At 51.4% G+C, this 22,312-nt stretch overlaps 1 protein-coding gene across 1 annotated transcript in view; it reads left to right on the top strand.

Moving 5' to 3' along the window:
• The window catches only part of UCK2 (uridine-cytidine kinase 2), a 50,875-nt gene extending 29,089 nt beyond the window's left edge, over positions 1 to 21,786 (top strand). Inside the window, exons 2-9 of the mRNA XM_077760005.1 lie at positions 4,067 to 4,226; positions 5,050 to 5,146; positions 8,333 to 8,533; positions 10,753 to 10,782; positions 11,305 to 11,428; positions 13,795 to 14,052; positions 16,187 to 16,235; positions 18,047 to 21,786. Of these exons, the coding sequence (XP_077616131.1) occupies positions 4,067 to 4,226; positions 5,050 to 5,146; positions 8,333 to 8,533; positions 10,753 to 10,782; positions 11,305 to 11,428; positions 13,795 to 14,052; positions 16,187 to 16,235; positions 18,047 to 18,186 (1,059 nt within the window). The 3' untranslated portion in view covers positions 18,187 to 21,786. The remainder of the gene's footprint in view (positions 1 to 4,066; positions 4,227 to 5,049; positions 5,147 to 8,332; positions 8,534 to 10,752; positions 10,783 to 11,304; positions 11,429 to 13,794; positions 14,053 to 16,186; positions 16,236 to 18,046) is intronic.
• The last annotated feature ends 526 nt before the right edge of the window (positions 21,787 to 22,312 follow it).

Below are 22,312 nucleotides of genomic sequence, written 5' to 3'. Positions count from 1 at the left end.
AGCTGCAGGTGTAGACCTCATCCCCGGTAGCCTTAGGATGTAAGAACCAGACGGAACTTAGGGAAAGGAAATTACGGGCTTATTCCTGTCTAAAAACATATAGCTTATAATTGTATAGAGCCTTTGATTCTCCTGAGGTATTTTCATTTTTGAATCTCGCTTAAGTCACGTGTAAGTTTTACCTCTGTATGATTTGTTCTTTTTGCTGACATAGCTCCCTGTCCGCAGATCTTGTTTTAAATGCTTTTCCATTAACATGCAAAAATGTCAGAAAAGTAAAGTAGTTCTCAGATAATTAAGAGTTGTCAAAATATTGTTCCTCCAAAGATCCTTTTGTGTTTAAAAAAAATTTTTTTTAAGTATTTACTTATTTTTGAGAGATGGGGGGAGGGACAGAGAGAGAGGGAGACACAGAATCCAAGGCAGGCTCCAGGCTCTGAGCTGTCAGCACAGAAGCTGATGCAAGGCTCAAACCCACGAACGGTGAGCCGAAGTCGGACGCTTAACCAACTGAGCTGCCCAGGCACCCCTAAAGATCTTTATTTGGTTGTGTGTCACGATTTGTCCAACAGGAAATATTGTGCAAAGCAGTTTCAGGTGGATTGACTAGTGCAACAGGAATGGCCGGTTTTCCTTAGGCTTGTACAAATCAAATGCACAGCTTATGAGAAATGTAACTTTTTATAGTTTCCCTCTTTTTCCTGTTAGAGCCAGTTGGTAAAATAAGTTCAGTAGTGAAGCTCCCGAGACCAAGCCCAAGAAATCTCTAACAACACTACTTTTCTCATCTCTTGTAATTAGGTCAGCCAGCTCCAGAAGGAGGCTTGGCTGTGGCTTGTAGGGGTTCTTTTTGTAATGTATACATTCTTATTTTTTTTTTTTTAATGTTTAAAAATTTTTTTTTTATTTTTGAACGAGAGACAGAGACAGAGAGAGACAGGGCGTGAGTGGGGGAGGGCCAGAGAGAGAGGGAGGGAGACACAGAGTCCAAAGCAGGCTCCAGACTCTGAGCTGTCAGCAGAGGGCCTGACATGGGGCTTGATCTCACAGGCAGCCAGATCATGACCTGAGCCGAAGTCTGACACTTAACCGACTAAGCCACCCAAGTGCCCCAACATTCTTATTTTATTTTATTTTATTTTATTTATTTTTTTATTATTATTTTTTTAAATGTTTTATTTATTTCTAGGAGAGAGTGAGAGAGAGAGAGAGAGAGAGAGCGTGAGCAGGGGAGGGTCAGAGAGAGAGGGAGTCACAGACTCTGAAACAGTCTCCAGGCTCTGAGCCGGCAGTCAGCACAGAGCCCGACGCAGGGCTCGAACCCACGAACTGCAAGATGATGACCTAAGCGAAAGTCGGACGCTTAGCCGACTAAGCCACCCAGACGCCCCCCAACATTCTTATTTTTAAATTAATCTTTGTATAAAATGAAAAAAAATGAGTTATTTGGTAAATACTGTCCTTCACTGTCTCATTCTTTTGAAATCACTTGTTTTTATGCTTTTCTTTTTATGAATTGTATATATTATTGGAGAGAAAAAGGTAGATATTAGGTTCTATCCAATTCCATTGCGTGTGAGGGAAGGGCTTCCCCCCATCAATAAGCAGTTCCGGGACACCAACAGGGTATCTGAGGAGTCACCTCAGCAAGTCTTTTTTAAATGTTTTAAAATGTTTGTTTGTTTGTTTGTTTAGAGAGGGAGTGCGTGAGCAGGGGAGGGGCAGAGAGTGGGAGAGAGAGAATCCCAAGCAGGCTCATCACTGTCAGTGCAGAGCCTGACACAGGGCTCAGACTCACAAACTGTGAGATCATGACTTGACCTGACTTGAAATCAAGAGTCGGATGCTTAACCCACTGAGCCACCCAGGCGCCCCCTCACCTCAATAATTCCTACACTACCTGGAGACTGTCACGTCCCACAGGGTAAGGGCTCAGTCCTGCAAGGCCGCCCTCCACCCCCCTCTGCCCTGACCTTAGCCGAAACCAGGTCGCTCTTGTGCTCCTGGCTGACTGGCCACGGATGGGAGGTTCCAGCTGCCCCCTCCTTAGGTGTCATTAATTTGCTAGAGCCGCTCACAGAACCCAGGCATTGTACCTACAGGCTTACCAGTCTGTTATAAAAGGATGTCACAACAGCCAGGGGGAGGAGATGCTCACCTAGGGCAAGGTGTGGAGGAAGAGGAGTGCAGCTTTGGTGCTCTCCGAGAGTGCCCTCCTCCCCGCACCCCCAAGTGTGTGGCATGACGGATTCTGTTGTTGGTGTTGGCCACTGATTCAGCCTCTCCCCTCCCTGGAGGTCGGGGTGGTGGGACCGAAAGGTTTAACCTGCTAATCGTGGGCTTGTTGTCCATCTGTCTCCCCCCACCCCCAGCCCTCATCCTTTGGTGCTTTCCAAAGGCTACCTCATTAACATAATTTAGACACTTGAGAGCTGCTGCTTAGGAAATTCAGGGGTTTTAGAATTTCCTCTGGAACTTCTAATTTCAGGAACTCTCTGCCAGAAATAGGACTAAACACATAGTTCTTATTTCTTATTACCAGTCACAGTATCACAGGTAGATAGATACGAGTATTGCAAACCACACGGCAGGAAGCACGTAGGTTTGCGTTCCTTCTGGCTCCCACATTCTGAACTGGTATACCCCAGTGTTGTTTTAGGGGTTGGTGCTGTTTTGTGTCCCATGTCACTCCAGTCCGTAAGCAGTGACACACATCTGCGAAGGGACCCCCAGGCTTACTGTGACTGTGAACAAGTCTACGGCTATGCACTAGAGCAAAAGTAACCCACTGAAGCGGGATGAAAGCCACGACGTTGGCCCTACTGCTAACTGGCCCCGTTCTCTGGCTGCGGTTTCTGACTCTGCATGGACGCACTGTCACTTGATGGTCTGTTGAGTCATCAGCACATCCTCAGTGTGCTCTCTTTCCACTTTCTGCTGTCTCTTTTGTGTATCTATACCAGGGCACAAGCAGGGATAAATAAATCCGTGTTCGTTTTTATTAGTGGCTTTAGAAAAGACTTTATGGAAGAGGAGGTAGACATGACTGCCCCCCAACTCTGCTACTGTCCCTGAAGGCACCCGAGAGTAGTAAGCTGTGTTTAGTGTGAGAAATAAGCCCACCGCCCCAGTCAAAGGAGGGATGTGGAGCACAGTGAAACGAGGCTTCAGTCATCGTTCTTGCAAGAGCAGGTGTCTGAGGGATAGGCAGTTACAGCAGACCATTTATCTCCTAGCACGCAAGCCCCTCCCCTGGTTCCTCATTGGCTGAGCACTACAGAGGTTAAGCCTGACCCGGAAGTCCCCTGTGCCCATCCACACAAGGCAAAAAGCAGTCTGATTAGGACAAATGTACATTCCCTGAGGTGACCCAGAGACTTTCAGTCCCTGCTCCCTTTGTTCTTTGGGGCACGCTCATTGCAAAGCCTCTGAAAATAGCTCACAAAAAGGAGAGGGGAAGAAGAAGCAGGAAGTGAAGGGTCTAAGGGTTGGATGCCCATTGTTGGCGGGGTTAGTATTTCCAATTTTTTGGAAAATTTCCAATAGGTTGTCAACCTACTATTAACCAGACAGCACAGCTTTTTTTTTTTTTTTTTTTTTTTTGGTGTTTCTGAAAATGAATCACCTTCCTTACTCACATTGAGGAAAGGGAGGAAGAGACTTTGGGACCTCCAAACTTCCCTCTCAGCAGGCTATCTTTCTCCTTTAGCCTTCTATTTTTTTTAATGTTTTTATTTGTCCCTGAGAGAGAGACAGTGTGAGCAGGAGAGGGGCAGAGAGGAAAGGAGACACAGAATCCGAAGCAGTCTCCAGGCTCTGAGCTAGCTGCCATTACGGAGCCCGATGCGGGGCTCAAACCCACGAACCACAAGATCATGACCTGAGCCGAAGCTGGACACCCAACTGACTGAGCCACCCAGGCGCCCCTCTCCTTTAGCCTTCTAATCCATTGTACAAGATGGTAGCCTTTGGCGTCTTCCTTCCAGAAGCCCTTGCTTAGGGCATGTGCGTGAGGTCGTGACTCTGCATTCCCCTTTAATCTGTGGTGTTCTCTTCTCTCCTCCAGTCTTCCGTTTGTGCTAAGATCGTGCAGCTCCTGGGACAGAATGAGGTGGACTGTCGCCAGAAGCAGGTGGTCATCCTGAGCCAGGATAGCTTCTACCGCGTCCTCACTTCAGAGCAGAAGGCCAAAGCCCTGAAGGGCCAGTTCAACTTTGATCACCCGGGTGAGTCAGGAGTTGAAGGTGTACGTGTGCTGGGTCACCGAGGGAGTTGTTTAACTCTTGGAATCTGCTCTCCATCTATAAAATGGAGAATTAATAAATACCTTGCGGGGTTATGGTGGGGCTCATATTAATGAAGGAATTTTGAAACACATCACACAGTGCATGACTTTTTAAATAGTGACTGAATCTGCATCTGAACAAGGGTGACTCGTAGGAGGCTGTTGTTTGAGGTTGGCCAGACACAAGCTAGCACGAGCTAGTTCTTCTAGCTGGTTCTTCTGCGTCCTCTGATCTGATGCCCGTGTCACACCCTGCCCCCCACCTCGCCCCCTGCACCCGCACACATGTGCACGTGGTGTGCTGTGAAACTCACTGGCAGAAAGGACTGTGGAGGGTCCAGGGTGTCTGCCAGAGTGATTTTTGCCCTGAAGGTCCGAGATCAGCCCACTGCCCTTTAGCTGGTTTGGGTTCTTGTAACTATTGGACTGAAAACCTGTTGCCTCCCCGAGTCGCAAGTATGCTTTCCAGGTTAATGTATGCCAGTTCCCAAAGCAGCAGGTGAACTCAGAGGAGAGATGGGTCTGAGGTCAAGGGTGGGAGAGAAAGGTAGAAAAAAGCAGTGTCTCAGAACTCATTCACGTGTTCTCATTCATGTGTTGAGTTACAGGGAGTTTGCCTTCTGCTTTGGGTAGAGATCTGGCTCTTTTGGGTGGGGTGTATGTCTCCTCTAGGGTGTGAGATACATACATGAAATATATGTGTGAGATGATAGGAGAAATCGTTTTAAAATCGAGCAACGTTTTGACAGTTTGATCTCCTTCAGATGCCTTTGACAATGAACTCATCTTCAAAACACTCAAAGAAATCACCGAAGGGAAAACAGTGCAGATTCCCGTGTATGACTTTGTCTCCCATTCCCGGTAAGTGAGCTGTCCCGGGCTGGGCGTGGTTCCTCGTAGGTCCCAGAGCATCCCCGTTTGTCAGGCTGCGGCCAGCATTGTTCCCTGTTCGGTGCCCACTGCAGCCTGTCTGTTAGCATGTGCTGCACGGCTTGGGGAGTTCACCCAGCGCTCCCTGGGACAGTCTGCTCATCACGATTTGCTAAGAACTCTGAAAGGACAAGTTCATGAGCTTGGGCTCAGGTGAGGGACTACGTATTTGTCTTGAATCACATCCCCGAGCCGTTGTTCCTGGAAGCAGATGTGAGGGGGCCAGCCAGAGGAAACAGGAAGAAGAACAAAGAACAGTGTTCTTTCTTCTCTACTGGCTACCTGGAAGTTCACCGTGCAGAGAGGTGTGAGGGCGCTGAGGTCACCAGAGATGAGACACTAAACTCTCAGGAGAGCTTCTCAGTCATGTCCCTTCCGCTGATCTGTGCTCGTCTTCCTGATTAGGAATGCAGGAGTGGCTTGACTTCCATCTCGTCTTCCTTCCCTCTCCGTGCTTGCAGGGGGCTCCTGGACAGACCCCCCCAAATTCCTTCAAGCCTCCAAAGACTGTCTGCTCACTCTGGACTTCCCAGGCAGACACTAAACTTCTGAATGTGTATATCAGCCATAAGTAGTTGCTCCATATTCTGGGCTACTAATTGCTCAGTAAGTGTTGTTTTCAGCCCTTTGCTGTTTGTTTTTTTTTTTTTAATGTTTTATTTAGTTCTAGGAGAGAGAGAGAGAGACAGCGTGAGCAGGGGAGGGTCAGAGAGAGAGGGAGTCACAGACTGAAACAGGCTCCAGGCTCTGAGCTGGCAGTCAGCACAGAGCCCGACGCGGGGCTCGAACCCACGAACCGCGAGATCATGACCTGAGCGAAAGTTGGACGCTTAACCGAACTAAGCCACCCAGGCGCCCTGAGCCCTTTGCTGTTTTGAAAGCTTCTCCCACCTGGTTATCATTCTACCTTCTTGACTCCTTTACTTCATTCTCTCCAGTGGAATTTTAAAATTTTTATTTATTTATTTTTAACATTTATTCATTTTTGACAGAGAGAGATGGTGCGTGAGTGAGCAGGGAAGGGACAGAGAGAGAGACACACACACACACAGAATCCGAAGCAGGCTCCAGGCTCCGAGCTGTCAGCACAGAGCCTGACGTGGGTCTCGAGCCCATGAACCGTGAGATCATGACCTGAGCCAAAGTCAGACGCTTAACCGTCTGAGCCACCCAGGAGCCCCTCGAGTGGAGGTTTTTTTTTCTTTTAATGGGAAATTAGATTTCATGCATCTTTGACTACCACATGTTTCTGTACTTTCGTTTTTAAATTAAATTTATTTTATTTTTTTACTTGAAGTCCAAGTCAGTTAACATATACTATATAATGTTTCAGGAATGGAATTTAGTGATTCATTCCCTACATATAACGCCCAGTGCTCATCCCAGCAAGTGTCCTCCTTAATGGCTCTGGCCCATGTAGCTCACGTCTCTAGCCAGCACCCTCCAGCAACCCTCCGTTCTCTGTATTTAACAGTCTCTTATGGTTTGTCTCCCTCTCTGTTTTTATATTATTTTTGCTTCCCTTTCCATTATGTTCCCCATCCCCTGCTTGTGTGCTCACGTTCTCTCTCTCTCTCTCTCTCTCTCTCTCTCTCTCTCTCTATCAAAATGCGTTTGGTGGGTCGCCTGGGTGGCTCAGTCAGTTAAGCGTCCGACTTCAGGTCAGGTCATGATCTCACAGTTCATGGGTTCGAGCCCCGTCGGGCTCTGTGCTGACAGCTCAGAGCCTGGAGCCTGCTTCAGATTCTGTGTCTCCCTCTCTCTCTGTCCCTCCCCTACTCACACTCTGTCTCTCTCTGTCTCTCTCTGTCTCAGTAATAAATAAAAACATTAAAAAAATGCATCTGGAGTTCTATCACTGTTCTAAGAGAGTCCCCTAAGAGTCCCTTAAGCTTACTCCCCTGGTCCTTTACTGGTGTCGCTTATGCCCCACATTCTGCCACTTTGGCATTGTTCTAACAGTGCCTGCCATGGAATTTAGACAGGAACCCAAGGGTCTGAGCTAATAAGGAATCGAGGAGTGTTTATGGGAGGGAAGTTCAGTACATCCTCTGGGGTTGGCAGCTGCTGACTTCCCTGTGTTTGCACAGATAAACCTCTTNAAGGAGCCGGAGGATCCCAAGCAGGCTTCACGCTGCCAGCATGAGGGGCTCGAACCCTCGAAACCATGAGATCATGACCTGAGCTGAAACCAAGAGCCAGATGCTTAACCGACTGAGCCACCCAGTACCCCCAAGGAACTTAAAAAATAATGCTTTATTCGGTTTTCTTCACCAATGTCCACATGAGGAGTAAACCTTGCAGTGGTAATGATGACTTCCAGTGTCTGGAGCAGGAGGCAGTAGGTGACAGTGAAGTGCAGGGTGGTTAGGATGGAGTCAGACGGTAAGAATGCTCTGGAAAACGGAGGTGAGGCGGAGCTCCACCCACAGGCTCCCTTTATATCCCATTTAGCAACAGAACCTGCCCCGCCCCCGTTTTTTAAAAGTCCCGTTTTGGGTAATATCTGCCTTGGGCTTCCCAGCCCAGTGGGTAGATGGCGATGCAGGACCCCTGCCCCAGTGACAGGGGGAGGGAGTGGCGCCCGCAGCCTCCACCCAAGGCCACCCCGACCCGGTGCCGCTACTTGCTCGTGGTAGAGCCAGATCCCAGGGAGCTCAGGAGTCTTTCCTTCCCTGGAGATGCTTCCTNCCAGTTTTCCAAGGAGAGTGGGGGAGGGGCAGGGTTGTTGGGAGAAAACTGAGTTTCTGTCTGTGGAGGCTCTGTGTGAGGTGCATTCCCCCAGACTCCTCCGGAGGAAGGAACAAATCACATCTGCTCCTGTCTGTCTCTGTTGCGCCTTCAGCAGCAGGTTGTTTATTCCGGGGAGAGGGACGCCGGGCTTCTACTTCTGCTTTGTGGCCGGAGCCCAGAAGAACTGGTCAAAGGGGACCCTGGGGCCCGTCGTGGTGGCCCTTCGGTGGGTCTTCAGTGGTCCGTGGGCTCTGCTGGGCTGTGTCGGCTACGGCTTCAGTCCTGCTGCAGGGAAGGACCCCAGACTCCCGGACAGACGCCGTCTGTCCCTCCTCTGTTGCCCACCCTGCCCGCTCTGCCCATCGTGCGCTCTGTGCTTTGCAGGAAGGAGGAGACGGTTACTGTCTACCCCGCAGACGTGGTGCTCTTTGAAGGGATCCTGGCCTTCTACTCCCAGGAAGTACGAGACCTGTTCCAGATGAAGCTNCGGAGCCCCCGGGGGCCCCGTGGGTGGCCCAGCCCAGCCGCATCCAATCAGCTCCGGGACCGCCCGCTGCCCAAACGTTTGGTGACCTCTGCGAAGGGGTTAGTCACTGTTTTGGATGATGAAAGGCGTGTGAGGTCACCGAGGTGAAACAGGAAGTTTACGTTTCGGTTTCCCTGGAAAAAGCGTTTGGTTAAATGCCNCTCCAAGCAGCGGGATTGGGAAGCTTCGTGGAGGGTGTGGTAGAGCGATGAAGTAGACAACTCAAGAAGTCACACACTGCGAGTGTAGACACACGGGGCTCATTCATTCATTTCTAGACACACTAGAAATCACTTGATACAGACTGTGGGGACTGTGGCTTCTGATTTGGTTCCTGGCAGACGAAGGAGAGGTACCCAGGGGCTTTGAGCAGGGGCGGGGAGAGGAGGGTGGGGAGCGTTGGGAGGGGTGAGAAGGTACCAGCAGGGTTAGGAAAGGACAACCCCCGTGGGGGCAGTGGGCGGGGGAGAGGAAGCCTTCGAGTCCCCATCGTGTGGAAGCGGAACAGGACCCAGGAAGTGACGGGGGTGGCTCCCAGTCACAGAGCAAATCCTGGGCACTTTGGAATCTTGCGAGCTCCAACCCAGGGCCTTCTGACCTCAGAGCCTGTGACGTTTTCTCTTCTCGGTTCACAAAACCACTTCCGAGTTTGTCTCCATCAGTCGTCTCCTGGCAGGAACTGTAAGTGGAACCAGCAGAATCTAGAGAAATGAGTTTGCCCTCCCAAGTAGTAGTGTCTACACTCTACTAAGTGAGTTGTTATACTTCCACTCCCAGGTGGGGTGGGGGAGGGGTGGAACTCCATGATGGATAAAAGGAGACTAGGAGGCCCCTACGCCAGCCCCACAGCCGTCAGCTACCTTTGTGACTTTGGTGGCTCTCGTGACTCCTGTAACCTCCCAGGGTTGGGTTTCTTCATGAGGGAGGCAAGCCCGTTTTTCGGGTCACGCCTCTGACCAGGTAGATAATTTTTAGTAGAGGCCTGAGCCTGACAGTTCATCACGCATCTGCCCCAGGGCCTGGTTTATCATTTCAGTCCCCAAAGCCAGGCCTGGCCTTGGTTGATCTACTCGATGTCCCCTGATCAGTCTGCCAGATCAGGGAGGCAGTTAGATGCTCCAGGGGAAGAAACTTGAGCCAGAAAGCTGGACTTCACTCCTGATCTCACCATTTCAGAGACGCGTGACCTCGGGCAGGTTATGTGCTTGCCTCTGTGTCCCTCTTCAATAGGAATCATCCCACTGGTTGATAATGTAAAGCTCAGGCCCCCTGGGTTGCGATGATGAGAGGTAACGTGAGTAAGATGCCACGTGCTGCATTCGTTGAGAACAGTTGGTGAGTTAGGTCAGAAGTCTGCTTGGAGATGGTAGATGTTCTGTTTCCCCGACTTTTCCTTGTCAGGACTAGTCAGAAGCCCTGAGTGGCCACGTTCTCGGGAGCTGGGATGAGGGGCTGATACCATCATTTGGTCAGCACGTGGTAATGAAGTCCCAGGGGCTGAAATTACCTGAGAGGGAGCAGAGCCTGCGAGGCGTGGCGCAGGAGAGGAAGACTAAGTTCTAGGCGTACGGATTCCGTGTCCTTGGACGCCAGGCGATCTCGGCCTTTAATGCAAACAGATCTTCGTGGCGCCAGTGAAAGAAAATTCCCCCTCGCTCTCTTGTACTGGGATCCTTATGGGAAAATGAGGATGGTGGCCTCCTGTGGGGTTTCTCTGATCCCCCGCAGGGAGGCTGTCATTTTACCCCCTCCACCTTCTGTCTTCTCGTGTCACCTGCTGGCGAGTCACTTTCCTGGTGGACTTGCAGGGCCTTTCCACATGCTGTCACTACAGACTCTTTCTCTGTCCACGTAGGACAGAAACCATGCCTGGCATGTGCTTTGGGGGATGGGAGGGTGCGGGGTAAGGGAGAGGGTGGGTTAGTCAGGAGCAGCTGCTGGGCATAAGAACATTCCTGGAGACTTGAGTTGGTGCCGCGGTTTCACCCTTCTGTGTGTCACACTTCCTGGGCCTGTGACCCTGACGACCAAAGTTGACCTTCCTGTGGGAGGGGAGATCTGCCTTTGGTCCACACAGCCTTGGAAGGACCTCCCTCCGCCCCACGGGAACCCCTCGTACTTTGGGGAATTGGCTTCTTCCAGTTTTCACCTTCCCTCTGTGTGTGTTATTGACTCCAACCCATCCTTGAATCCAGGGACAGGGAAGAACTGAGACGGGACCAAGGTCCGCTGACGCCTACCCTCTCCTGCCATAATTCTCTGTGTCCGGTTCCCACAGCTTTGGGGCTGTGGTGGACCTTGAGACGTGGTCAGTCTTGTTCTGTTGCTAGAGTAACACATCTCCTCGACTAATTTTTCAAGTGAATTGACTTAACCACCGAGGAATTGTATTTATTCTGGGTCCTTCTGAATTTTGTCCTTGGCTTTGGCTGACCAGAAGGAGCACTTTGGAAAGGCTGCTGTGGGAGCCAAGCAGGAAAGGTGGGTGGACCTGTAGTTCGTTTCCTGCTCCTTAGCCCCCTCTTCCGAAAGGGTCTTTCCTGGCCAAGCAAATGTGCTGGGGCCAGAGTGATCATCAGGGAGCTGGTTTGGAGTCCCCGCAGTTTCCGGTTTGTGCCAAGACCTTGTTCTGACTCAGTCCTTGGCTTGGCCCCGAGGAGCAGGGCAGTTCCGAGCAGCGCTGTCCTTGGCTGGGGGCGGGGTCGTGGACTGTCTAAGGTGATACCTCAGGGGAAGGTTCTCTGAGAACAGAAGTGGGGGATGCCTTCTGATTTTGCACATTCCCAGTGTCTGGGCAACATCCTGACCCACTTCCTGTTTCCTTTTCCAGGGTAGAAGCTGTAGGCGGCCCCTCTCTGTCTTCCCTGTCGCTGGCTCTCCACTGTGTCTTCCCGCGGGCTAGTGCCCTGCTCTGTCCCCCGCACTGCACCCCCATCGCCGCCTTTCCAGCTGCTGTCAGAGGGGCCTGACCTGCTCACCTGAGCGCACAGGTGCCCCCCTCCCACCGCGCTCCCCGTTGTCTGCTGTGTCAGCGAGCCACCCCTCTCCCGAAGCTCCCCAGATTCTGTTGGCGTCACAGTCCATGGTGGAAACTCGGGTTTACTGACCGCGTGCAGCGCGCCAGCCACACAGTACCACTCCCTGTGGTCTTCAGTAATGACTGTGTGAGCAGGCCTCCCGTGTACCACCGTCCCCGTTAAGGAAAATGAGATGCAGAAAGGTTGAGTAACTTTTCTAGGGGTCACAGAGGTTAAGAGTCGGGTCAGGATTTAAGTGCAGGTCAGGTTAGCCTGCATTGCTCTAGATGGTGGACCGGGAGGCAGGGGCCGCAGGGGCCATTCAGTGTGACTCTCCTGCTCTGTCTGCTTCCTCCCTGGCCCCTTCCTCACTCCGTGATGCAGCGGCTGAAGCTCTCAGATCTGCAGGTTATGGACTGAGGGCCGTGGGAGCGCTGTGGGAGAGCCCGTGTGCCCGTGTGTGTGTGTGTGTGTGTGTGCGCGTGCGTGCGCGCGCGTGCAGGGAGGGGGCAGGACATTGGTTCCCATGCTGCCGAGCCATCAGCACTTGTGTGAACAGCATGTGAAACAAACCCACATCGGGCTCCTGCAGGACTTTTAAGCAGAAGCTGCCCCAGTGCAAGTGTGTGTTTGTTTCTTCCCAGGCCTGATAGCATTTGCTCCGGCTTCCTTTTTCCTTTGTACTTTACCTACCTGGGGACGCGAAGAATTGGAGGCCAGGCCACCTGTGTGTTTTGGCCGGGGGGAGCCCATAGGCCAGCGGGCCTGTGGGGGAGCCCCGGGACAGCTCCTGGGCCTCCTTCTTGGCCAGGTCTCCCTGGCTGAGCTGCTGGGCCCCATGTCAGAATGCCCAAGAACCCCGTTTCCTGGCTGGGGAATCCTGGCAGCCAGGAGGGGCTCTGAGACCGCTCATGATGCATTAGCGGCCAGCCAACTATCTTGTGACCAGGGTTCATGGGGGCGAATGTCCCTGTAAGTTGTGGAGCTGGTAGAAAAGTCAAGTGGTGGTAGAGGTGTCATCTGACTCTGGAGTGTGGTCTTTGCGGCCGTTTTCTAGCTGTCTGAAACCCCAGACTTCATGCCAGCCTGAATCCTAAGCACGACAGCCTCCTCCTTTCCTGCCCTTGGCCTGAGTGCGTGCGTGCCTGTGTGTGTGGGTGCACGGAAGCACAGAATTCTCTAGAGGCGTGGCTTTCCAGAAGTTCACCCACAAGTATTCCCTGGTTTGGTTGCAGTGAGTTTCATCTCTTCCTGAGTCTGTAACTTGAGAAATGGTTGAGAGGCATCAAGGGGCCTCTGCAAGTGATTATTGATGGTAGGATACCCCTTGGGGGGGCGGGAGATGGAGACGCTGTGGGGCTGAGATTTAAGACAGCATCTGTAGGGTGGGGCCGTTTTCACTGAGAGAATCTCCTTCCCAGCTCTCACTGCTGAGTTTGGGGGAAGCTGAGGATCAGGGTGGTTAGTGATAGAGCAGAGAACTAAGATTCCGGTCTCTTAGACGGTCAGACCTTTTTCTGTGTTTTTTTTTTTTTTTTTTATAACTTTTTAATGTTTATTTTTGAGACACAGAAAAAGCACAAGTGAGGGAGAGGCAGAGAGTAAGGGAGACACAGAATCCAAAGCAGGCTCCAGCCTCTGTGCTGACAGCTCAGACGCGGGGCTCGAACTCACAAACCGCGAGATCATGACCTGAGCCAAAGTCGGACACTTAACCGACTGAGCCACCCAGGCGCCCCAGACCTTTTCTGTTTTTTGACAACAGACTCTATTTGTTTGATGAAAGCCTCTGGATAACACTGCCCAAGAGGGAGAAGGTAGGCGATGATGAGTGTGGGTCCATCCGGGCGGCCACACCATCTCCAAAACCATGGTTTTCTCATTTTTTCACTATTATTTTCTCTTGTCAAACCTCTGTGCTTGGGGTTAGCAGGCATGGCTGACGCAGCAGGACCCTCTGTCTGCCCTCTGTCCCTGTGGGGGCTGAAAGGTCGGGGCGGGGGGGGAGGGGTGTGAGGTCATCATAGGTCAGTGGCTTGCGCACAGGTAAGTAAGCGCAAGGGGACTTGCATCAAGGTGTCCGTGGGGCTTCTTTGCCTGGGAGCCCCACCACCTCTTGGGGCCCCATTTACTTCCTGTTATGAGCACTGGAGGACTGTCCTGCTTTTTATGTTGTTCACACTGCAATTTTATTTGGGTCCAATGCTGCCTGAAACACGAAGACTGTTGGCTTAGGCTGGACGGCCTTTGGTCATAGCCACATTTGACTATAGCAATAAAAATGTAACTTGTTTTTCTCGAAGCTGCTGCTGATCTGCTCTTGGTCAAGTGTCTCAGGAATCCGGCTTGTGAATCATCCAGATCAATTGTGGAGTCCATGTCAGCCGGGGCTGCCTCCTGAAGGGCAGACACGTGTTGGCTCATGCACCATTTTCTTGATTCTTGTTTTTCCTTTTCTTATAGTATTAAGGGACATCAGCGAAAGAGGGAGGGACCTTGAGCAGATTTTATCTCAGTACATTACGTTCGTCAAGCCTGCCTTTGAGGAATTCTGCTTGCCAGTGAGTTGTGTTCTTGGTTTGTTTTTTTGTTGAATGTAGAATGTAAAACCTAATCGTACCGGTAAAGCTATGTAAGGTGACGGAGCCCCCAGCCTGAATTCCATTTCTCTCTCCTCTATCCTGAAGTCCCAAGCAAGGGCAGCCTTTGGGGCTCTGGGTGCTACCACTGTGTTTCCCAGGAGCTGTAGGCCGCCATCTTTGTCAGAGTGGTCCTTCAGGGTCCTGCTGTTTGACTCTAGCAAGCTCTGCTCTCCTTGCTTGGTGGGCTCAAGGTGTGAGGGTGCATCATGTCTCTGCACAGACTGGGCCATTTGAATCTTCAAAAGGCCTATGATGGTCGCAGTATTGGTGCAGGGAGGGCTCAGCTGCAAGATACTTCCTTCTGAATCTTTTCTGCCATGGCGTTGAGCCCCTGCTTTGACCTTTTCTTTGGCCCCTGTGTAAGTTTCCACATGGGACGTGTCCCACCATGCCGAAATAAGCTTCCATACTTGTGCGCTAGTACAGATTCCTCTTTCCTCCTGTGGGAACTCTCTGGTAAGATGGCTTTCAGAGAAGGAAGGTTGAAGATATGGGGGATTTTCAGCTTTTGGTGAATCAGCCCTCAGCTCAGGAAATGACTTCAGCTTCCTGAGGACATTCAGGTGAATGTTGAGAGACAACCAGGGACAAGAGGTGTGGAGTGGTGAGGGGGAGGTAGTGGTAGAGGAAAATGCAGGAGATGACGTCATTTGAGAAGGCGAAATGTTCAGTTTAACTCCCGAGGCTCCCGCACCTGTATCCTGTGTCTTCTCCAGGTCGGCCTGCCTAGGGTCTAACTCCCTAATGATTTATCATTAAGCTGTAGGACAGAGGAGGGAGATGTTGGGACTTAGCCTGATCTTGGGGGTGATCTCTTTTGAGGGAATGGAATCTGAGGGCATTGAGAAGAGGTGTAGAGTGAGGCCGAGTATGGGAATTTCTCTGTTTCTCCTAGTAATTAACATCTTTCATTCTCCTGGAAAAATACGACCTCCAACTATCTGTTCCTTTAAGTCTGTTAGTGGGGTTTTGCATCAGAGCAGACAAGACTTTTTGTTTCGGGGACAGGTGGACTTTCTGAGTCAGCCTGAGTAACGCTGATGCCCTATTCATTTCCCTGGAAAGGACTGGGTCCCAGGATTAGGTTTCTGGGTGGAGGGCAGAGGGGCCTGAGAAGCCAGGAAATTCTATCCATCCGTCTATCTGTCTGAGGACCTCTGCTCCTTTTAACTTAATAATAATAACAACACATGGTAAACTTGCAATTGGACATAAATTAGAGTTAACTGCCAATTTTCTGCTGTTTAACTTAGTTGTAATGGAGCTTAAAATCCTGCACATTTTCTGGGTGGTTTCTACTAAAAAGTTTCTACTAAAAACCAGCCACTCTGTGCTCAGGGAAGATCAAGTCATTCCCACGTAAGCCAGGAGCTTGGATCTGATAAATTGCCTCCTTCAGGTTGGGTTTGGGCCGGACACACTTTCATTTGAACAGTTTCTATGTAGAAGTTGCCCAGAGTAAAGATGCCCACCATCTGATGCCCACCATAAGGTCCTGTGGTCTTACCCTAAACTTGGGTCATACACTAGTTCACAGTTATTTGTAAATTTGGTCCACAGAATCTCAGGAAATTAAAAAACAAAAAGGGAATGCATCTAATTGTGGCTTTACTGCCCCCCCCCACCCCGCCCCTAAGTGTGATAACAGAGCCAATGAAAGTGGTCATCAGTGGGGGTTGTTTTTCCTGGGTTTGCCCTTGTGTTAGGGTTCACCTCTCACACTGTGTCCCCACGTCCAAGGTGAACTCCTTCTGTTTGCAATTTGGGTTTTTCTAATTCATATTTTTCTTAGTAGGGAGAAGACAGTTATTGAGTTTGGTCTCAAAAGACCATGTTCTCTGTGTAGGTCACGAGCTTAAATCGTATTAAATAATAATGAGAAATGAAGAAAAAGCTGATATATTGACGTTTAGAGAAAGGGGATAGAAAACATGCCACCCTGTGGGGTCAGTAGCAGGAAGGCTAAGCCTCTCCCCGTGGCCTTATACCGACGGGGGCTTGGGCTGGTCTCTGGGTCTCCTTTTTAATGCACTGTGACTATCCTTCTCCACAGACAAAGAAATATGCCGATGTGATCATTCCTAGGGGTGCAGATAATCTAGGTGAGTCCTGCTCGAGGGTCGTAGGGCATAACTTCTATCCTACGTCGGTCAGACTTTGGGATGGGATGTGGGGACCACATAAGGCTCTATGGACAGGGCTGAGCCACTGGGCTGCTATGGGAGCCAGAAAGGAATTTCTGTCTACATGCCTGGCCTTGGAAACAGGCCCCTGTGCTTGCATGCATGTGTGTGTGCGCACACACGCGGCGACAAATGGGAACTCGTGCTTCTCTGGTAGAAGCCAGAGGGCTGGAGACTGTCCCCTGCTGTCACTCCCAGCGATGACAGCCTTCAGCACAAACACAGTCCCTTAATTTAATTTAGAATGATCTGCCATCCAGGTAGTGTTTGTTGGTTTTGGCTGGTCTAAGAAGTAGGCGCACCTCTAGACTGAGGCAGGCTGGGGCAGTCGATCTGTGAGAAGGCTCTGCCTTCTCATTCATTTTTTAATTAATTTCAATCCCTCCCTCCCCTCCCTTCCCCCCCCCACTTAAAAAGGTTTTTTTTCCCTGGAATCATTTGGGAGTCCATCACAGTGATTATTTTTTCACAGTGTATTTCTTTCTTTTTATTTTTTATATTTTATTTATTTGTTTGTTTTTGAGAGAGAGACAGACAGCGTGAACAGGGGAGGGTCAGAGAGAGAGGGAGATACAGAATCCGAAACAGGCTCCTGGCTCTCAGCTGTCAGCACAGAGCCCGACACGGGGCTTGAGCCCACGAACCGTGAGATCATGACCTGAGCGAAGCTGGACGCTTAATTGACTGAACCACCCAGGCGCCCCACTTTCTTTTTATTTTTTAAAAATTTTTAAATAAAATTTATTGTCAAGTTAGGTAACCTACAGTGTATATAGTGTGTATATACACTCTTGGCGTCGGGGGTAGATTCCTGTGTTTCATTGCTTACATATAACACCCAGTGCTCATCCCAACAAGTGCTCTCCTCAGTGCCCATCACCCATTTTCCTTACCACCTGCCCTCCCCTCCTTCCCCAGTCAACCCTCAGTTTGTTCTCTGTAATTTAAGAGTCTCTTACGATTTGTCTCTCTCTCTGTTTGAAACTGTTTTACCCCTTCCCTTCCCCCATGGTCTTCTATTAATTTTTCAAGTTCCACATTTAAATTAAAAAAAAATTTTTTTTAAATGTTTATTTATTTTTGAGAGAGACTGACAGAATGCAAGTGGGGGAGGGACAGAGAGAGAGAGGGAGACACAGAGTCCGAAGCAGGCTCCAGGCTCTGAGCTGTCAGCACAGAGCCCGACGCGGGGCTTGAACTCACAAACCGCCAGCTCATGACCTGAGCTGAAGTTGGACACTTAACCGACAGAGCCACCCAGGTGCCCCATCACCGTGTATTTCTTAAAGAGGGGGGCATTTTCATTCATAACCGCAGAACAGCCATTCTGGAAAGTGAACGTGGGCACAATCTCTTTTGACAGTTCTGAGGAGAAAGGCCCTGTGGTTTTGTAGAACGGCCCTCAGTTTGGGTTTGTTTCCTCATGATTGCGTTCATGTTACACCACCTGGAGAAAACCCCAGGAGAGATGTCCTGTCCATTGCGCATCGTCTCGGAAAGCGCTGGATGCTTATTCCATTTTGGGTGACGCTCACACATCAATCACTTGCTTGAGAAGTAGAATCTATTTCTAAAGCTAAGAGAAGAGAGTCCTATGTGGCATTTCCTCTGGAGGAGAGGGCCTTCTGTGGGGTCAGCCTCTTCGGGAGGGGGGGCTGGTGGGTCCGCTGGTAGAAGGGATGTCCCCTCTCTGCCCTGCATCCCTAACACTGCCGCCCTCTGTCCCACAGTGGCCATCAACCTCATCGTGCAGCACATTCAGGACATCCTGAACGGAGGGCTCTCCAAACGACAGACCAATGGCTATCTCAATGGCTACATCCCGTCACGCAAGAGGCAGCCCTCGGAGTCCAGCAGCCGGCCGCACTGACCCTTGCCTCCCCCTGGCCCAGCCCCTATCTTGAAGAGACAGGAGGAGGGATCAGGAGGCACTGTTCATCTGTACACGTGGCTTCCTATGACATTGCTGTATTTAAGAAAACACCATGGAGATGACATGCCTTTGGTTTTTCTTTTCCCGTTTTCGTTTCTTTTCGTGCTTCGGAGCGGCGCAATGAAACCGAATTTGACCCTGAGCTTAAATGATAAACTGTGCCAACTACTACTGGTGATGCCTAATTATGAATCCAACGTGTAACCAGTTATAAATACATATATATATATATATATAAAAGGATCTATTTTTGTGTAAATGTACAAACACTGTAAAGCTGTTAGCTGTAAGTATTCTGCACGAGGACCTGTACTTGAGTGGCCGGGGCTCGAGCTGGGGGCTCGCCCAGGGGAGATGGCCGTCCCACCCCGCTGGGATGGGTCCAGGCAGGGGGTGTGGGAGGCGGGCCATGGAGAAGCCAGGCTCTGTCTCGTGTCTCGTCGCTCTGAGTGCCTGTGCAACTCGCTGGCAGTGGAGCTTGGAGCCTTGGGACGGCCTCCCCTGCCCAGGGCTACCTTCTTGGAGCTGGAGCTCCATGATGTGTCAACACAAGATACCCTTTTCTTCTTTCTTTTTTCTTTCTTTCTTTCTTTTTTTTTTGAGTCGAAATTAGGCAAGACCTCAGCTCAAAAATCAAACTCAGGGAAGAGGCCCACCGAAGAGAAACAAGTCTTCTGTGTTTTCTTCTTGCCCGATGCCCCACCTCTGGCTGCCTGGGGAGCTCAGTGACTCCCTCCTTACCCACTCAGGCCCTCTGAAAGCCAGTGCTGCCTGTCTCTCCTTCCCTGGCAGGGATCTGAGGGGATCAGGTCCTGGTAAACCGGCGGGTGGGGGGTGGGGGAGGAGAGAGTAGCCAGGTTCCTGTTGTAGCATCTGAGGAAATACTGGTTCCTCCTGCCTCCCGGGGAAGTTTCCAGTCAGATTCCCTGGGCCTTTCCCCAGATTGTAGAGCACAGGTGGTCTCTTGAGTCTGGGCTTCGGGCAAGGGCTTCTGGCGCCCTCACGGGGTGGTGAGAGCCCTGCAGGGATTGTTCACAGAGATGCAGGGCTTGGCCGCGGGGTGAGGACAGCAGGTACCTTCCAGCAGGAATTGTCGCTAGCGGCACCACAGCCGAGCTGATTGCCATCTTTACGGGGTAGACAGTTCCGCCTTTCCTGAGGGCTCCTCTCTGGGAGGAGTACAGATCCCTGATGATTCTTGCTGGAGGGGGCGCGGGCAGGAAGTGGGGGGACCGAGTGAGACCGAGACCAAGGAGCGCAGAGTCCTAAAGCCTCAGCTGGACGAGCCAGAGGCCTTCATTTTTCCTCAAGCATCTCAGTGCTTGGCAGGCCATGGCCGCAGCTACTCTACTGTGGCTGTGATGGCCCAGAACGTTCTGGGGAACCTTCACCCTCCATTTGCTCTCCTAGCCCATTGGAGCCGTTCAGTTAAACATGACACAACTACTCTCCAGTCACACCAAATTGCCCCTTAGATACAAACCGCCATCCTGTTTGATTCCCCCTTTCTGGACTCCATTTGACTCTGTGTTTTGCTGTTTCAAAAAAAAGTCAGAGCTCACCCCCAGCAGAGCTTCACCACCCCTGCGTCACCCAGGAGACTGCGGCAGGCTCCGCAGGGAGCAAGGGAAGTCTCCCCGAGGCGCCTGCGTGTAAGGCCCGCTCTGGAGTGTCTCGGAATCCGTATTCTCTTTCTCATCATGCCTTGGACAGTTCTGAGATGAAGCGTGGGTGGCAGGCCTGGGTTAGGATCCTGAGGACCCAAGGCCCCGTGCCTTGATGGGGCCTCTCTGTGCTCAGGGGCAGCCCACCCCTGTATGGGGAGCCTTGGTCTTCCGGTGGGTAGCACATTCAACTTTACTTGAAGCTCCCAGGTGCCAAACCATTTAGTGCCTTGGCTGTCTGTCCCACTGCCTTGGAAGATGGATTCTTCTCATCTCTGAGCCTTGACTTTCTTAGCTGCTTCCTCATCCACCTGTGGTGTTGGGACCAAGCTCCAGTGTCTCTGCTGGTTAACAGCGCTAGGGCTGCCTTGCCTCCTGGTAAAACCGTCACCAGTTCTTGGTGGCTTGGCTGGGGGCACCGGGCCGTGCTCACTGGGCATCTGTGATGCCTCCCTTGGTTCTGAGATGCACTGTGTCTGGGGCGAGGAAGGCAGGACTCTGTGTGGTCACCCCCAGCATTCAGTCAACTGAGTATCTGAGCTTGACCTTCTATCTGACTGATCCTGGACTTGGTGTTTTCAGAGCCCTTAGATTTCCCGATTCCACTGGCGAGTCAGGGGAAGGATCGTTAGGCCAGAGACCGGGACCCCGAGTCCTGGGGGTCTTGTGTGCAGCCCAGGAGGAGGGACCGACAGGTGGAGTGAGAATGATGCTGGTCGTGTGTGCACGGGAGTCCTGTGGCTTCAGAGCTGCCCAATGGTGCTTGCTTCTTGCCCCCACCCCCGCCCAGGTATTATCCATAGACCAAGTGTTTAGGGAGCCACCATCCAAGTTTCATGTCATGGGAAGGCCTGACCCCATTCTCTTTCACGCGAATAGAACTTGTGCCCACCTGGGTTTCTTTTTCTTGGGCAGCCGGAGGCCAGTGGGGACGGAGGTTGGAGTCTAAGGACCATGCAAATGTTTGGACCTCAGGTGTCCTTTGGAGCGTCTAGGGTAGGTCGTCGACGAGGCAGACCCCAGAACGGGCCAGGGGGAGGGCGGCAGGGAAAGGTCTCCCGTTCACCCTTCAGAACCAATCATTCCCGCAACAGCTCGCTCCTGTCTGGGCCGCGGATGCCGCCGTCCCACCCCTCCTGGACTCAGCACTGGCTCAGTGTCCCAGGGCGGGTTCCCAGTCTCTCGTTAGGCCACTATGTCAGGCTGAAGTCTTGCGTGCTTCCCCGAGCAGGTGGGAAGCCACAGGGACCGGAGCCCAGTTGGTGTGTGTATATCCCCTCCTTTGGGGACGAGGTGCGGCTTCCTTGATCTAGCGCCCCTGACCTGTGTGCTGGCACCGAAGGCCCCCGGAGGGAAGTAGTTGCCTCTTGCAGGGAAATATTTCTGCTCTGGAGTCTCCCGCCTGCCTGCCAGCAGCCCAGCACCAAGGCACTAGCCTAGGGCAGGTTCCGGATTGCAGGGCTGCCCGTCCCCGTCTCAGGCTGGGCAGTCGGGGAAACAAGGCAGTAAAACAAGGGAGAGAACATGGGGTGGGGGGAGGCCTGGAGTCGGTCTGGAGCTCAGAGTCCTCTCTAATCCTTTGTCTCTGGGCCCCGTGCTGCCCTCCTGGGCCAGGTGAGTGGCCGTCAGATCAGCTTCATTGCTGTAGTTAGAGGTTGTGAGTGCCTAGCTGGTCCTGCCTCAGGAACAGGGCGAGTAGTTACATAAGGACGTAGGCGTTTTGTGTTTGTTTTGTTTTGTTTTTTCTTTGTTTTCTTTCAGACGCTTGCTCTTCCTCCTCTTCCTTCTGCCACCCTGCCTTTATTGTTAGTAGTTAACAAAAATGACCGCATACTATGTACTTTGCTATAAATAAAGACTGAACAGAAAAAGAGCCCATTCTTGTCTCCTTTGTGAGGTTGGGGCAGGAGGAGCGGTGGCTGAGTATGTGCACGCAGCCTGCTGTCACTATGTCACTAAGCCGCTCAGGCTCAGGCAGTCCTGGGCCGGACCCTAGACCGCGGCTGGCCCGGAATCCTTCGAGAGAGCAGGCACGTGCGCATCTCTCCTCATCCCTGTCTCTGTCCCCAAGAGCTAGGCCTAAGCTTTCCGGGAGGCTTCTGATGTTCTGGGATGTTCTGGTTCTGCGCATCCCAATTAATGCAGCCCCTCCCTCGCTGTCTGCCCTGGGCCATTCACCACCCTGTCCTCCACACCCACTTTGAAACACCCAAACAACCTTCCAAAAGGATAACGCTTGATGGGTGTGGTGGTGGAGGAAGTTTGCATCGTAACAATGTGAATACTTGCCAGGTGTATGTGTGTGTGAGTTCTCTGTGTGATACAGCTACTGATACATATTAATCAATGCAGATACAGTAAAACCTTGTTCTGGGAGTGTTGCGCNTGCGAGATCATGA

The sequence above is a fragment of the Crocuta crocuta genome, unplaced genomic scaffold, assembly GCF_008692635.1.
Source record: "Crocuta crocuta isolate KB4526 unplaced genomic scaffold, BGI_CrCroc_1.0 scaffold133, whole genome shotgun sequence".
Classification (NCBI taxonomy): Eukaryota; Metazoa; Chordata; class Mammalia; order Carnivora; family Hyaenidae; genus Crocuta; species Crocuta crocuta.
The sequence above is the reverse complement of the archived record's forward strand: the minus strand, read 5'-3'. Positions and strand labels throughout refer to the sequence as shown.